At 39.9% G+C, this 17,801-nt stretch overlaps 1 protein-coding gene across 1 annotated transcript in view; it reads right to left on the bottom strand.

Moving 5' to 3' along the window:
* The window catches only part of TPK1 (thiamin pyrophosphokinase 1), a gene marked incomplete at its 5' end in the record, with an annotated part of 308,235 nt that overhangs the window by 179,305 nt on the left and 111,129 nt on the right, over window positions 1–17,801 (bottom strand). The window contains one exon of the mRNA XM_082337756.1: window positions 13,686–13,755. Within this exon, the coding sequence (XP_082193882.1) occupies window positions 13,686–13,755 (70 nt within the window). The remainder of the gene's footprint in view (window positions 1–13,685; window positions 13,756–17,801) is intronic.

Genomic DNA, 17,801 nt, shown 5'->3' with positions numbered 1-17,801 from the left:
TCAAAATGGATTCTTCATCATCCTGAGAATTCCCTCTGAGAGCTAACACCCCCATCAATCCATGCATGCTCCTCACACAATTCCCTCCTGTACACCAATACCCCAAAATCACCTTATGCACCGTTTTCTTTTTTCCTAAAATTAAAAGCATCAGAAAGAAGAGATATTGACACCCACATCTGTCACTTTCTTAATTAAAAGTATTTGTTGTCAAACCTCACAGATGATGTTTTAACAAAAAAAAATGGCACTGAATTGTTTACTGACTCCTTCTTTTTCAGTTGTATTTTTGGGACAGTCTGTCTTTCTCTCACCACTCAAAATACCTTAATGCACACAATTCCAATCTGATCTGTCACCAGCATTTAACATGCCTGCTGCAGCTTATAAAATTAGAAAACGTCAGTCCTCCCACAGATACTGCTGGAACTTGCAGAGGCAAATCACACTTTCGTCTTTACTACTATAGAGCCCCCTTTTCTTTCTTTCTTGTGACAGAGTTAACGGTTGCTCCACTGGAGTTATTAGCCTGCTTTATTCCAGAGACTTTTCTCCTTTTCAGCTTTAGTATCAAAAACATTTTCACTCCCTTCCCATCCTTTTCCTTGTACCCTGTTTTTTTCCTTCCCTTCCAATTTCTGCCTTTTTTTAGATTATGCCTGTGCCAACTGTCACCTAACCTGTTTAGCTCTCCTAAACACCGAGGTAAAAGCCCTGCTGACAAAGAAACAGAGATATTCACAGTTCTGTTGCATCAGTGCGTAAAGACCATAGGATTTCAAGCCCTTGCAGAGCAACTCCGCTTCTGCGCAGAGGAGACGACAACCGCAGGCACTGCTCTCAACGCTCGGGCCCACAGCTGGCTGACCAGCATGCTGAACCATGTCATTGGACTTCAACACACACCAACTGCAGGAAAAAAAAGCAAAAAAAAATCACTCCACTACCCACGCACGTGCTTAAAAAAAAAAAAGGCGAACCTAAAAACCCTGCTAACGTTCATACTAAATATTTTGAGCTACACCTGAATAACAGACCCCAGTCTCTCTTTTGTGCTGAAGTAAAAGACAGAGGCAGTCCAACAGCGCAGCCTTTTATCCACTGCCATTGCTACCCACTGTGTCATTGTTTTGTACATCAGGGACTCTAAAAATACACCTTTTCTAACCTGCTGATCCTTATCAGTCTTCTTGACTGGCATCCTATTAGCTCTCTCCACAGTAATGGGATAATCCAGTCTCAAGCTGCAAATCCCTAATACTGCCTTCAGTTAGACAGTCACTCTTCTTTATCCAGAATGCTTATAATGAATAAATGAAGGGGAACAGCTATTAGATTATTTCCTGCTTCAGTTCTTATTCACGTGCCAGACACCTTTTACATAGAGATCAAGGTGCTCAAAGACACAATGAAGAAACTATGGCGCAAACTGCATGCACATGTGTGCTCTGTCTGATCCAAAACATCTCTACACATTCCCATTAGCCACATGACGTGGATACCTTGAATGGGCCACTCAGCTTTATATCAAACAAAACTTATTCCGGCTGGAATTTCTTAACAACCAGGGAAAGCCAGGCAGTTTGAGAGTCAAGCAGCTTGTGTAGGTGGGATATCCCTCAAGAGTTACTAGTCCAAGAACAATTTATTGCTATAGGATGAATTTCATTCCTGGTGTTACTGCTTCCAAAGACTATGCTAAATATTTTGATCACTGTGTGGGCACCACAAAGTAGTTTGAAATACAGTAAGCAGTAATAATTTCCCACTATTGCCAATGCTTGCTTCGAATCTGAAATCAGAGTAATAGATGCTCAAAATACTACGTACACAGCTAAAATTTTTGGTTTTTTTGTTTTTCTTTTTCTTTTTTTTTTTTTTTTGGCAAAGCACAGGGGATAAAAATGGATTATGGCCCAGTTTCTGGAGTACCCGGTTACTTACAAAGTAGCAGCCAGTGTCTCACTCTTGCTCCATCCATTTCACAGGCTGTTGGAACAGTACCAGGTTACTGAAAACATCAGATCCAGCCATGGCAGTTTCCCTGCTTGCTATCACCGTGGAGAAGTGATGCTTCACATAAAGCATTAATTACACTGCAAGAATTTAGGGCAATGTACGGAGAGGGTGTAATTGCTTAGACATCTAGAGCTTAATCCCTTCCCAATTAAGTCAATAGAAGATCCTGAATCTGTACAAAAGGTGACCTGGGTCCCTATCTGGCAAGCACAGGCCTTATCTGTTCCTATGTTGTGACATTAAAGAAGAAAAACTAAGTAACACTAAAAAGAAAAAAAGAAAAAAAAAACAAAAACAACAACCTGTGTTAAAAACTCTCCTGAAGTTGCATGGAATCTTAGTTTTCCCTCATTCACCAAAATCCCAAACAAAACCAAAACCTAATTTCTAGCAGAATCTGCCTGTAGTGTCCCTGCAGAGTCAGTCACTGGTCAGTTTTGGTTTGCTTTTTCTCTGTCTAGAATAAAACATAAATTTCAACCATGGTGAGCTGTATTCACTCTCAAGTATTATTGGTTTGACCTTTTTTATTTTGCAGACAATTTAGTTCAATATTCAGTGCTACTCAGAGGAATAAACCAGGCCATCAGTCCAAACCAAATAAAAGCTGTGAGCTTTTTACTTGAATGCATCTCTTCCTTAGCCCATTTCAGTACTTTCTTTATACAGTACATGCATATGTACCTATTTGAGCTAAAAAGAGTTACTGCAGGACAGATGTATGTTTATTCTGAATGTGTTTATGATCAGACAGGTATTTTGGTGGTATTCTGAAATTGTTATCTAGCCCTTCATCTACTGCTCTCTTCTCTCATCTCTCTAAAGTTCATTCTTCTAGGCATATCTCTGCAGTCCTAATCTGTTCTTGAGGTGCTTATATGTCCACAAGTGCTTACAAAAAGATAAGTGAGATGGAAAATATTTGCAAGTAAAGGCATTGCCTACGGCATACAGCAAAAACTCACTCTGGTATCAGAAACCATCCTACTACCTTAGTGCATGTTTCGGCCCAAACACTCTCAATTTCTTACTTGGGCTAATGAGCCAGAGCTGAATGATGTGCTGATACTGGTCCAGAGTTCTGCAGAGACACCAAAACCAGTTTGCAGAGAGACTCTAGACTTGCTTGTATGGAACGTCCCACTCAGGTAGAGAAGCATCATAAGACAACGCCAGTGGACCTTCATGCATCTCCATTTACTTTAAGACACTGTAACCTTGGATCCAGTTTCACATCCCACCACGTGATCAGACATGATTCTGCTCAATTATTTGGGATCAGTAGGCAAGATACTTCTGTACCGCTTATGCCATTTCCAACTGCCTTTTGACTATCTTTCAACATCACTGCCCCGTTTTTTCACTTGTTATCCAAAAAGATCTTTCTTCCCTTGCTCAAAACTCAGAATTCTCTACATTTCTCTATAATTGACATTCTCTATGGTTTCCAGGTCCATTGCCTAAAACTTCTTAAAAATAAAGTATGCATGCAAGACAGAGACAGCAAATTATCTCCTTTTTTAAAAATACAACTACATCAAGGCATTAGAAGACTTTTTCTCCCCCATTTTGCAAAATAAAGCTGAGACTGGTACATAAATAAGACAGGCAGCATGTTGCTTGCAGAGGAGCGTGCACACCCAGGAGCGTGATTTTTGTATGAAGGTTAAGATTGAGTTTCTCTGAATATAAATGTATCCAAGAGCAGCTTTGGAGGCTCCACTGTACACATTATCCATATGCCTGAGCAAATTATTTCCGGTAGCAGAACAGAACTGGCTCTGTGATGTCTCAGGGCTCTAACTTTTTACTGAGGATTAATCCTCGTGTCTTCAGTTACGGAATTTGCAGAGCTGCCTGGCAGCCTTACCTAATCCCACTGATTAATTGATGCTCAGCCCTTCACGTGGATGGCGCTGCAACTGGCTCTGCAGTTTTTGCTCCATGTCTTGTCCTCGTCAGAAGAGGCACAGAGTACTTATCACTTGGCCCTAAATAGTTAATTTATTAACTAATCTCAATTATCAACTGAAATAAGTAGCCTTGATCACAGTTTGAGAACACAGTTCCTTGGTTCTTGATATCATTTTCCGTGAAAACAACTGTGGCACAAAACATTTTAAAATGAAAAGCTGAAAGAGTCCATTTGTAAAATGGAAACACTCTTGGAATACAATTACATTTAAAAACAAATCTTAGCAGAAGAACTAGGAAAAATAGATTAAAGATAAATGGTTTTATATTTTAAAGTTTTACTTCTCATTATATTCTATAATGCATAAAGGCCCCCATTCACAAGGTACTGGCTTCACTAACACTAAATTTAAACAGATTTGAAGTGTACAATCATCTGTTCTCAAAATAAAGGTGCCCATTTGAATGCAAATTGTTAAAAGTCAGAACTTCTGGTTTTCACATATTTATAAAAAGAGAGCAGAGTCTACTGAAGAAAGAGAATAGGAAAGAAAACCAAGAAATAAACATCCAGACTATGTCTACGCTCCAACAAGCACTAATAAGTTTACTGAAAGAGCATTTTAGAGACAGCAAAAACTCATCTTAATAATTTATCTACAGGTGTTATTTGTGTTCAGTCCCATTATGTAATATTCTGTAACTTGAAGTCACTTGGAAGGGACTGTCTCTCCAGGAATCTTCTAGACCGTCAAAAAAAAAAACCCCAGCCAAAAAAAGTGAACAGGTGCTATAGCACTAGTAATCCTTCCCTAAATCTCAGAAGGGCAACAGTGCAGATCAGCCAACTTTAAGGCCATTTATTAACATTCATTTTAAGGCATTGATAGCACAGGTATTTCTGTGCTTCTAGATTAAATGCTGATCTTGGCGTTCTTCTCAGTCTTCACAGAGCTTCTTTCAAATCTAAGATAGCTCTTGCCATGTTTAATATAAAGTTCATATTCTACATTTTAAATGACAAGTACTATTGCAGCGAAGACCCATCCTGGTTTGAGGCTTGTAAGAACTTTCTAGTTTTGCTTTGTTTCAAAGACAGGAAAACTCCCAGCCCTCAGCCCGCCCCAAACACTTGTAAAAAGTATTGCTCCATAAAAGAAAGCATTGCCTGCCTAATCCTTCATTTCTATTGATAGTCAGAGATCCAAAAGAAACACAGGCATACACTTCACCCTAACGCTACACACGGAGCCAGCTTTCCCGGGATCCTGAGAATTACTCCTTAGGCACACCGAACCGAAACACTATTAAGTGCAGAGTGCTCTTAGGCCGGCTCAGGACTCTTTTCCGAGCTGCTTTTTCCAGCGGTGGCTCAATGCACAGATATTTCATCACTACAAAGTCCTAACTCCTAGCATCGGGGTGGCCATAAATGATTTTTACCATGTCATAAAGCCAGAAATCACCCAGATGGAGATGACATTCCTCTGCTTACAGTACACTAGGGGCACAGATACAGCTATTTAAAGAAGAAGCTGAAGCAATCCAAACCCTCTGATTGAGAGACCTGGGATTAACTGAAAGTGTCCCTATATTCTCCTTTCCTCAGCCACTTTTTTTCCTGTTTTCTTCCAGAATTACTGTTCTGGACAAACTGTGACCCTTTATTTTCCTGGTTGGCAATTATAACTTGGCTTATGGTGCTCTTACTGGGACAGCACAGTTTTATGGGCAGAGCACCTCACTGGCAGCCAGTGTTGAACTGTCCATCTATTTTGTATTTGCTCATCACTCCACCTCCACAAACTTTTGTCCTGGTCGTTCCCATCTATTCCTTAACAAGATTAGGATCATTCCAGACAAGCCAAGTCTCACACTTAGGTCTGTTGATGTGGCTAAAACAAGAGGGTCCTAATGCCATCTCTGAATGTCTTGAGACATTAAAAAAAAAAAAAAAAAAAAAAAAAATCTGTGGATTTATGCCAAAATGTGCAGGTACTTGGAGTGCTAATGGAGATCAAGTCAGCCTCCGCCTAGGACCTACTAGTCCTTATTAAATACTGATTTCAGGAGGAATGATGTCTAGCCCTTTTATAGGCTCAGCTTTTAACAAAGAAATACCAGAAACTGATGAGACCATGTGAACAAGGACAGCATCTTAGCCCTTCTTAAGGGCTATTTGCCCACATTTTAAAGGTGACTGACTGAGAATCTGAGATAATTTGGTAACTCAGTTGATAATTTTGAACAAACTGGGAACAAACCAAAGGCCTTGATTCCCAGTTCTCCATTTTAACCAGTAGACAATACTCTCACTCTTACTCTAGATGAAACTTGGTACATCTGCCTCTGCCACTTGTGAATCATATCCAGAAGTTCTCCCTAGGAGTGCTTTTCTTTTTTATTCTTCTCCTGTAAAGAAAGCATGGTCCTGTACTAAGGCAGTAACTTACTTTCAGCGTCTCCTGCAATAAAGCAAACAAGGCATGCATGCATCCCTGTACACACACGTACATCAGGGATGAAAAGCCAGCCGTTTCATAGCTTCTCTAAGAGTATGATGAGACTAAGCCTTCTTTCTAATAGAGGTCTGAACTTCAGGAGTCACAACAATGGGCAGCACTGTCACCTCCCATCATTATTATAAATATTATTATTATTCTACAATTTCCATCTTGACTAGCAAAAGCAACAAATTCAACATAAAGAATAACTTAATCTCAAGTAAATTCTGCTAATATTTATAAGCCCGTGTGCCTTTTTTTTTTTTTTTTTAATCAGATGATAATCTGGTGTCTGATTTTCAGGTTGAGGGGGTGGTGGAAAAGCCCTTGTCCATTTTCTGTTACGGTTTGTAGAACATAATACTAACTACAATTAGAAGCACCTCCAAGTAAACCTAGCTGTAAAACAGCTTTTACAGCTGGTTGCTGGTGTCTCCCCTCAAAATATGTCTACTTTGCGTGATTTGCAAAACACAGTACTTCTGCCCCTCCTAAAATTCTCAAGTGAATCCAAACTATGGCTTTGTAAATCCAAGATTTTTACCTTTATAGCATCTGATGACTAGCTGAATAGAAATAAAGCACTATAGTGATGTAGTCAGTAACTCCAGAAGAATACATACCCCTGGTCTGGCTTTACACTGCTGTTTAATATGAAGAGGAACCCAGCAGTAAAAAAAGCACCAGTGATTTTCACCTCTCATCATTTCTGTGAGGATTTGACTCAGAGACCCAATAAGCCTGATATGCCTAGTGATGTTATTATCCTAGTACTTTCAGGAAACACTTCCCAATACAGGAAGCTAATCTTGGTTTAATTTGAGGACTGAATCTATGAGTATCTCTTGATATTCAACTCTTGGTATGTCAACTCTTCATTATTTGTGAAATAAACTTTGAATTATATTTACAGTGTACAGCTACTGGAATAAAAAAGTATTTGAAAATGTAATCAAGCGAAAATAATTAAATTGAAGATATAAATAAAGCCAAAAACTAGATGATCTTAATGTATCTTGAGAATTTCTCATCTGCCTACCTGAAACAAACACATTATGTAACTCCAAATGGACTCATCTTTCCAAACACGGAGAGTTAAGTTGCTTTGGTTTTTTTGAATTTGTTGATGCCTGGCAGTTTATTCTAAAGTAAGCTAGGGTTTCAAAACAGATCCCAAGTCAGGTATTTCCTAAAGGAGCAGACTGTGGATAGGGATGGGTTTTCTGAAGACTCCTGCAGAATTTATTAGGATAAACTAAAGATCCTGATTTTGATCTTTAAACACTGCTACATTTTTTAGGTCAGGCAAAAATGTCTGATGTAAAAGATTTCCTTAAGCCATTTGACAAATAAAGCACTGCCTCAGCTTTCAACTTTCTTGGCTTTCAGACTGTAATCCCTCAATTTAAAGAACTCTTCGCCACCAGCAGCAACGGGAAAGACATTTCAAATAGTGTTGACCTCACAGTTTCAGAGGCCTTTTTTTTTTTTTTTAAACATTACTGAAACATATCCTTATATCAACATTAATAAAGCAAAAACTTCACATGTATAACTGTCTCACATCCTCCCCAAAACATACAATGAATAGATTTTAAAGACAAGAAAAGACCATTGTACTCTTCTAGTATAACTCTACACTCAGAAAATCTCATTCAATGTTTTCTGCATCAGTGCCCTAAATTTTGCCTGAATATAAGATAGCTTAAAAACAATATCCAGTTTAATCTGAAGAGTTCAAGCAAAGAATTCCTCTCAACCCTACATTAAGCGACATCAATGGCTAATTACCTTCATAAGTACCCCATTTCTAATCCAATATGGAACACAGTGAAGTATACATGAATTTCTCACTCTATAATCCTATTAGGGACCCACTTTTCCATGAGTAAAAGGTTCTTCAGGAAACAAGATAAAAGATCTCATTTTACATATGGGTATTGCTAGCTGTTGCCCCGCTGTTTCTTTTTTTATGATCTTGACAATGGAGACAGTGCTTTCTAAGATTAGGCAAATTCCGTGTAAGTTATAAATAGCTAGCTGAACTAGCCAACAAAAGGAAGAAAGAACAGCTGGTGAACTGGCACTACTAACCCTTCCTAATTGCCAAAATGCACACATGAAGCCATCAAAATAAACAGACAATTCCACTATGAGTTATCTTTCCACCTTTCACGCAAGCAAATGTGCGGCTATTTTTCCTCATGGAAGTTACACTAGCTTAGTCTTCCTATTCAAAGGTTAAGCCTGTTGTTTCCTTTTCAAACTTTTGAGGCAAAATAAAGCTCTGGAGAATGCATGCAGCATGATGAGTTAGAGATCTGTGTGCAGTTGCAGAGCTACAATCTTTTTGGGATTACGGAAACACGGATGAAGTGCTGCAATGAGAGGATGCAGGCTCTTTAGGAAAGAAGCTGGGAAGATAAGGAGGAGGTGTTGCCCTTTATGTGAGAGAGCAGCTGGAGTGCATGGAGCTCTGCCTGTGGATGGATGAAATTGGGTAAGCTAAAGCCCAAATGGAATTGAATCTGGCCAGGGATGTCAAAGACAATATGAAGGGCTTCTATAAGGTGACAAAAGGAAGACTAGGAAAAATGTGGGCCCATTGCTTAAGAAGACAGGGGACCTGGTTATACAGAACATGGAAAAGGCTGAGGTACCAAACACTACCTTTACCTCAGTCTTTACTAGCAAGACCAGCCTTCAGGAATCCCTGGCATTAGAGACCAGGGGTAAAGACTGGAGCAAGGAAGACGTACCCTCGGTGGAAGAGGATCAGGTCAGGGAATACTTAAGCAAAATGGACATATATAAGTCCATGCGCCCAGATGGGATGCACATATGAGTGCTGAAGGAGCTGGCTGATGCCATTGCAAGGCCACTCTTGATAATCTTTGATCAATCATGGCAACTGGCAGAAGTGCCTGAAGACTGGAGAAAAGCCAATGTCACTCCTGTCTTCAAGGAGGGCAAGGAGGACTCAGAGAACCACAGGCTGCTCAGCCTCATCTCAATCCCTGGGAAGGTGATGGAGCAGCTAATCCTGGAAACTCTTTCCAGGTACGCGAAGGACAAGAAACTCCTCAGGAGCAGCCAGCATTGAAAAGTTTGTGATACGTCTACATTCACTCATTGATACTTACAAGTACAAAACTCAGTAAGTGTAAGCTGTAAAAGCTGTACAATTAAGACTTCTATTTTCCACTTTAGCTTTTAAACACAAAGCCTAGGACATAGAAGAATTTGTTAAATCCAAGTTAAGGACGTAACATCACCTTGTACAACCAATACCCTTGATTCATTCTGAATAAATGGCTTATTTAAATCCTTAAGGGGGGGGGGGGGGGGGGGGGAGGCGTGTCACTGAAAGACAAGCTTTATGTAGCAATCTGTATTCCTGAATATGAGTTGGTTCTAAAAAGATTTTTTGAGGTCCGTGTTTGAAATTTAGCAGCTGTATCAACTGGACGTGTTTACACAATTTGTTCCTAATGTTCACACGCACATGTAGAGCTTCTTGGAACTGCCTCCCCGCATGCCCAGTTCAGAGAAGAATTATATAGTAGCAACTGCATTTTCGTGCATCACCTAAGTTCGCATCATATATGTTTCATATGTAGAAAATGCTACATCAAAATACACAACCATTTTTCAGTTTCACTGCTACTCTCATACTTTATGCAGTTCACAGAAAGAAACTGGATGTATAGCGAAAGCGATGTTCTTAAGAGATTGTAAGCAATCCACCTCATGTCATACACCAAGTCTGATGTACTGAAATACTAAACAGAATCCCAGAAAGCCAGTATTTTTTATGATAGGATTATCCTTCCTCTTACAGAGCCCACCGCTCCCCTCTTTGACCTGAAGCTCTTAATGTTGCAAAACCTGAGTACACGATGGATTTGACATCTCTCTGGAAAATAGCATCTGAGACACAAGTCCTAATGATTGTTTTTACAGGTGCCAATACAATGATAGTTTTCGATGCATCTTCACCTTCATATACCCCAAAGCCAGTGACACACAGGTTAATCGATGCCTTAAGATTTAATCATAAAGTGTTGAGTAAGAAGTTGCTGTAGTGTGATACAGATAAGCAACAACCTAACTCTGAAGTGGATAACTGCTTCGTAGTGATTCAAGGAAATGCACAACAGGATAGGCAAGGCAGACAGAATAAGGCAGAGCAAAAAACCCATAAAGATCAGTAACTCACCTTTAACTCTGATTAGCTGCAACTGTTTAGCAATCAAGAAAGGTTTAGCAGTAATCCTTATTTCTAAGTGGGAACTGACGTTAACAAAGAAAAAAAACCATAGTCTAAGAAAAATAACCTTTCTGGGCTGTAGAGCCAGACAGAGAAAAGCAACAGAGCATGGGAGTCCATCCCTTCTTCCCTCCTGCCTTTCCTCTGTCCCCAACACTGACAGCTCCCAAGGACAGGCCTCTCTAAGGAAAAGTTATCCTGCCCTTTTGGTTACTCTTCCTACCCCTCCTGCTCTAGAAGGTAATTTGTTTTAACACATCATTGAAAAAAACCAGCATGATTTCTCCTCATTAGCAGTTACAAAAATGAAGGTTTTCTTGGGTTGGTTTGTTTGTGTTTCAACAAGAATAATTGCAATTCAGATTTGCTGAGCCGGTTTTTAAAGAAACTTATGGGAAAACCAACCAAACACCATAAAAATGACACCACAAACACAGATGAAGACATATAACATCTTAACACACATAACCTCATGCCCTGAAGTCACATTGCTAAGCCAGCCTGCGCAGTGTTCTAGAAAGGAAGGTGAGAGCTTCCTTTGCTTGATAGGAATAGGTGAACCACGTAAGCACAGAAACAAGTCAAGACACCGATGGAGAAAACGGGAAACCGATGGAGGCGGGAAATGGGGGGCCCTTGAATCTGCTCTTGCTGCTTTTCATTCAACAGCATAGGCCGACTTAACATGAGAAGCAAGTTAAAGAATTCAACACTAGGGAAGTCCCCTGCAGAGCATCTTGCCTAGCTTCAGCCACAGCACTTTAAGATGGATATAGACTAAGTGAAGAGAGGCCAGTAAGAGCAATAAGAAAAGATGACCAATAAAGAAAGACCAGACAAGCTGGGCATATTTTAGCCTAAAACAGCGGAAGCTGGAGGGAGGGGTGGCAGGGGCTCCCACTTCAAGATTTTTAAGAACCAGTTAACTAGGCATGCATCAGGAACAGAACAAATAGGTTTATCTTCACCTTAAAGCAGAGGGAAAGGATGGACCTCTTGAGGTCATTTTAGCCCCCTATTTTTCTAGGATTCGGAAATGGACCCTTCAAAATAGCAACAGCTACTTCACTTATCTCCAAAGGAAGACACCCCTACAAAGGTCCCATATTGCACGCTGTCCTTTTTCCAGAATGTTATAAGTTATTCCCATTCTAAAATATATGGAGATAATAATCTCTCTAGAATTAAAGGACTATAGTTTTTAGGTTTTGATGCAACACAATTAGATATCAGGGCTTTGAATAAAATAGAGTTTTAAACAGAAGGTTAAGACAGCATTAAAAAAATTATTAGCATGTCAGTAGAGTTTGAGCAGATAGCTCTTCGATAACATTGGACAGGGAATTTAAGGGAAAATACTTCAGAGAAGTAAATGAATATTTATTTCCAGCAGAATGATTTCTTTAAAGACAAAAATCAAAATTATGCAGGCTTTTTTTTTGTTTCAAAAGAATCACTTTGAAGGTAAAATATACCTACCCAAAGCAATTAAGATGAGAAGAAGAAAGATAGAGAAAAAGAATACTCCAAGGGCCAAGTATGTAGGACTGAAAGAACTATTCAGTCAAGGTATAATCATCCATTTTCCCCTGAATTATATTTATTTAATACGAACATAAAGGTATGCAGAAGAGGTGAATGGGTTACAGGAGAAGGTAAAATAAAAGCTCTAAAATGTTGTTCTTTGGAAAGCATCACCATTATCAAAGAGAACTGCTTGCTGCAAGTCAGATTTCTGTTTGAATTCAAGATTAAGTTGTGCATGGCTCTGTGAGCAACTACTAGGAGAAGAGAAATAGAAGATTACAGAAGGAATACTCCTACAACAGTTAATAGTGCTTGACAAACTCCAGTCTTGGTTTTAGCAGTTGTAGATCTCAGCCATCAAACTTCTCACAGGTGACAAAGGAAGAAATTTTAAGTTAACTTTTACTTTAAGACTACAGTCTTCCTCTCCAACTCTGGTCTTTAATTTGAAGGACAAGAGGAAACTGAGCTTCCCCTGGCCTCCATCATATACTTGCCATGAGATGAAAGACAAAGTATGTATCAGATTGAGCTGTATGACCACAATTGTTCATAAGTTTGTAAGTGCTACCAAATACCCGTCTCATTCGTTTGCCCCAAGAGTCAGCTTTATTCATTTATTTGCTTTTATTAAACTATTTATTTATGAATTCTTGCTTAAAACAGCTGAAAATCCTAAAGACAAGCACAAAGGATCCTTAATAACCTCATATTAGAGTGTTCCATGGTTTCACTACAAAAATGAGAAACCACTTGAATGCAATATTTTGCATCACAACTCCAGCTCAACACTTTTGGGGCAGAAACCTGGGATATTTTACAATTTTAAATGCCATTACAGAAAACAAGAACATATTCTCCTTTCAGTCATATTTCCTCACCTAGCACATAGATTTATAGATAATCTCTGTACTTGCCCTTGGTCAGGTATGATGCCCTGACGTTAATTTCGAAATAATTCAGAAAGAAAAGTAGACTTCCGTAGACTTCCTATTTTATTACCCGTCTCCCTTCACAAAGCAAACAGGTTTCCTCTAAGGCCTCACAAGAAGAACGAAGAGGACGTACTTTGTTTCAGCTCCTGGTGTGAGGCATCAGATGTTCCTCTAGTCAACCCTTGCTAGGGGCACAGCAAGCTTTTTCAGAGGCTGCATCAAAGGCCTAGCTCTGATGGATGCATAAAATAAGAGAGCAGAGCTTTCAAGAGGAAAAAAGACCAATGGGCTTAAGGAAAAAAGGTATTTCAGGTTACCTGTGTTTTTAAAAATTGTAGCTGGGAATAAAAATTAAAGATAATGTGGAAAAAATATTATACTACCTGCCACAGGTCGTTTAAGTACCATGCAGCGGGCAGGCAGTTACTTCAGTAACTGAACAGATCCCATTCCTCCATATTTTACTTTCACTGAGAAGAGATGACTTCAATGACTTCAAGTTTATTGTTAACGTACCTGTCCTGGCTTCCTTCTGTGAAGTGATAGAGACGATTGGCACCTCCATCAGCACAAGCTCTCAGTGCAGCTGCAAGTGAAGAAACAGAACATCAACGTATTGGCATTATAAACAAAAACACGCGACCAGTCACTCCATTACCGACATTTCTGTGTGAACTCTTTCATTGCAGCGTAGGGAACAAGCTTGAGATCTCATATGGCTTTTACCTTCCCATACTTGACTATTTCCCTTGTTTCTCTAAATAAACATTTGAACTGGTTTTATCAGACTAGTGCCAATCTTCACCCGACTGTGCCACTGTACTTTCCAAATAGCTTATTTCTATCTACCCTAACCTACTGCCCTGTCAGCTGAAACTACATGGGGGGCAAATAGTCAAAACCTGAAAAGGGCCCATCCTCCATGTATGGGCAGGTACTTGTCTAAATAAATGGGAACTTGCACCTTAAACCTAACAATCTTCTCACCCAGGCAAGAAGTTCACAATGGGGGCTCTATAATGACCTGCATAAAAACTGGGGGGGGGGAATAGTTAGGCATGGCAACACCTGTTTTCTCTTTTTTTCCCCTCCTACGACACAAAAATGATAACTTTACTATAGTTCCTATACTGCTCCACAGACTGTTTGAATCATCTGATATAAAGCAGGTGGGTTAGGTCTTGGCTTGAAGTCTTGAACTGTCCGGGTACAAAAGGAATAAAATCTCAATAATTTCCAGTGCTTCCACATAACTTGGGGACGGCAAAGGGCACACACCACTCATTTCAATTGATTTAAACAAGCACAGACATGCTGTTCTCTTTTGATCCTTTTGTTTATATAGACTTAAGTCAGAGAAAAGAGAAAAGTCTAACACTACTATTACAGAATCAGATATAAATTGGTATATTTTATTCATAAGCATCCCTAATAATCATCATTTAACTAATACACAGTTCTTTCATGAGATTTTTTAAATATGATAAGCTATTAAAGATTGAAAATGACCATCTTGTCTTAGCAGTCTTTATCAGTTTTGCTCTGAGATGCACAAGTCAGATAACCACAGCACGCAAGATAAAAGAAGCTGTCGCTTCTACACTAGAGCAGAGCGTTCCTTCCAGGTCTGCGGGCAAAGAGAGACTGTCTGGTAGACCTGAGAGGGCTGAAAGTCAAGAGGATTGGGGGGAAGAAGGGAAAGCAAAAAAAGGGGAGAGACAAAGAAAAGGAACAGGCTGCCCACGTTTTCGAAAAAAAGGTATAAACAATCGGATCGGGCACTACCAGCTGCTGAGAATCCGATTTTCAGCTAAAGCCGCTTTGCTTTGGCATTTATTTCTCAGTCAGAACCACCCCTCAGCAGTGATACAAACCTACATTTTTCCTTTTGGCACTCATTATTAGGTGGGCAATCTGCCTCTCCCCCTAGCTTAGCCATCAACTTAGCCAGCCTATACAAATGGGGACAACAGTTCATTTCTACATCTGCTCTCATCTTTAAGCCATTCTGATTTGGCTGCTGAACTCCCACCACAGGGAATGTTCTGTATCGGTATATCCACCACGCAGTACCATGCGACCTCGGCTGAGGCTTTTTGGAAAAAAAAAAAAAAAAAAAAAAAAGAAGAAGAAAGCAGGGCAGCACAAAAGCTACCAGTTCATCACAGGTAGCTTTGGGTACAGCAGCTTTTTTTCCTGCAGGCTGCAAGAATGTGCAGGGCAGGAGAACGAGCATTGCACTCCTCAGTATCTCTTCTAGCACTGCTTCTGCTCCAGCGAGCCCTGTTCTCTCTTGTCCATAGTACTACAGTACCCACTATGGTAAGCACTACCTCTCTCAGCCTTCTTGTGCAGACCGTGCTCTTCTCTGTCTCCTTATCCTACTTCGCCCACTCCGTCCAGCCACCATCCAAACCCATATTAACAAGCCAAGGTCAAGCAGATTCGATCCTGACAAATCTTATTAGCTGAGATCATTTCTAAATTATGGTAGCTGGCCAGCCACTTACCATGGTGATTCACTGCTTCAGGCTCTTGCCAGGTTCCTCATCCATCCTCATGAATATAAACATCACAAGACAAGAAGAACAACCTTTTTTGCCCACTGTGTCTGACTGGAAACTTTTAACTTCTCCTCTCACTCGAGGTTACAACTGAAACTGGATTAATGTAATTCCTTTCACCTAGGCATATTTGTTCTCACAGGGAGTTCAGCTCACAAAGAATTTAGTAATGGCCCATTGCAAGACGAGTGTGTAATATCTGTCCTTAAATTAGCTAACCTGTCCATTGGTTTATTTAGCAGATATAAGGCACCTAAGCAAGGCCTAGGACCTAAGCAAGTACAGAATCTCTTCTCTCCCCTTGAGCTACAAAAGCAATTCATCAGCTGAGACACTATAACCAAAACCGTAAGAAGGCTGCAGAAAAATTATTTTCTAACTTCGGGTGCAGAACCTGCCTAAAGGGTGCGTCCTGGGCCAAAGACAGCCCCAGCTTTTTCCTTCTGAGAACAGCGATTTTTACATCTATTCTCCCACATTTTGACCAAATAAGTGGCTTATGACTTCTGAGAAAAAAAAGAAGGGATGAGATACAGAAAAAGAGAGATGAAAGAAGTCTATTATCTGTCCCAATTACTTTAAGACAGCCAGAGCCTTAACTATTGTAAATTATCTCAATGGACTTACCACAAGTGAAGCCTGGCCTAAGATCTCTTCACCTGATCTTATTATTTTAAAACAACATGACCAAAACCCTAAAACAGACTAAGTATTACAAAGCAAATCAGTCTTCAATCAGTCTGGTACATGTAAAACTACTGAGGTTCTCCCAAAGACCTGAAGGTGCCTAAGTAACAGGTCTATGACACTTGTATGCTCTCCACATGGATATGGGGCTACTATGTGATATCTCAAATCAAAACAGTTGCCTTATACAACTGCAATTTCAAGCTGTCCCCCACATATTTATTCTTAGAAATAAGAATAAACAATTAAAAAAAATTCGGCAGCATTATAAAGTTATTTAGAGAAACTATTTATGAGGTACTGATCCTTTACCAGCAAGTTAATAACTTACACTGGAATGAACCAAAGCCCCAGGTGCTTTAAGTAACCAGCAGGTAATTAACTGATTGGCTGGAAGCCAGTAAATCATATTATTTCTACAGCTATGAACCAAGTTTTGCTTGATAAAAGGTAATGATATATATTAGCTGGAAGAACATATATCATTATTATCTGGAAGTGTTTAAGGAGATGGTCAGCAATTCTAAGCTTACAATTCATATGGAAAATTCTCTATGAAAAGACAACAGGAATGGATTTTATACAGTGCCTTTTATATTAGAGACAAAATTGCTTTACAAACAACAATTTGGCCAAGGTGCGGCACGGCAACCGTGTAGGCAAATCTAGCAGTCTCTAGGCACTTTGCAACAGCTCACAGAAAACCTCATTAATTATTTCAGCAGAAACTGAAGGACCTGAACAAGATCGGGGCTTTGTTTTGCTTGGCATAGCGAAAACAGAGAGACCTTCTTCCAAGAAGTTTACAATTTAACCAGCTGAAAAAAAACAAATGAAAAGGTGGAAAGCGACACAGAGGGATGAAGTGCTAATGGTGACACACAAGTCAAAGACAATTTATCTTCCAGGGCGACCAAAATGGACAGTAGGGCTTGCAGAGGGAAGAATAACTGAAGTGGTCAGGCAGAACACACAAAGTCTTGCACACACCTTCTCTCCTGACCCAAAGGTTACTATCCCAGTATTGGAGACCCCTCAAATTTGCCAGGTGTGCTGCACATGGAAGTACTCTCTACCTTATGTATGTCAGAAAGAACTAGGTCAGTAAAGACATTATCTAAAGGCTCTAAGTTAATCCTGCCTCTGTGAGCTGAGCCAGACAAAGGAATGGTCACTGAGCTCTGATGGGTCAGGAGGACCAACACCTCCAGCAAAGATGCTGTGATATGCAATTGGGAGCAGCAGCTTTTTCAACCAGCACAACTGGAAGCAGAGGAGACCCGTGCCCTCTGCCACCCTGCTCAGCTGGAGAGCCCCAAGATATCGTTTCATGCCTTTGCCATTAGAAGAGATGACACTAAGAGCACAAGGGCGCAAGGGC

This window comes from Platalea leucorodia (genome assembly GCF_965183815.1).
Source record: "Platalea leucorodia genome assembly, chromosome: 1".
Classification (NCBI taxonomy): domain Eukaryota; kingdom Metazoa; phylum Chordata; class Aves; order Pelecaniformes; family Threskiornithidae; genus Platalea; species Platalea leucorodia.
This window is presented reverse-complemented; position numbering and strand designations above follow the sequence as displayed.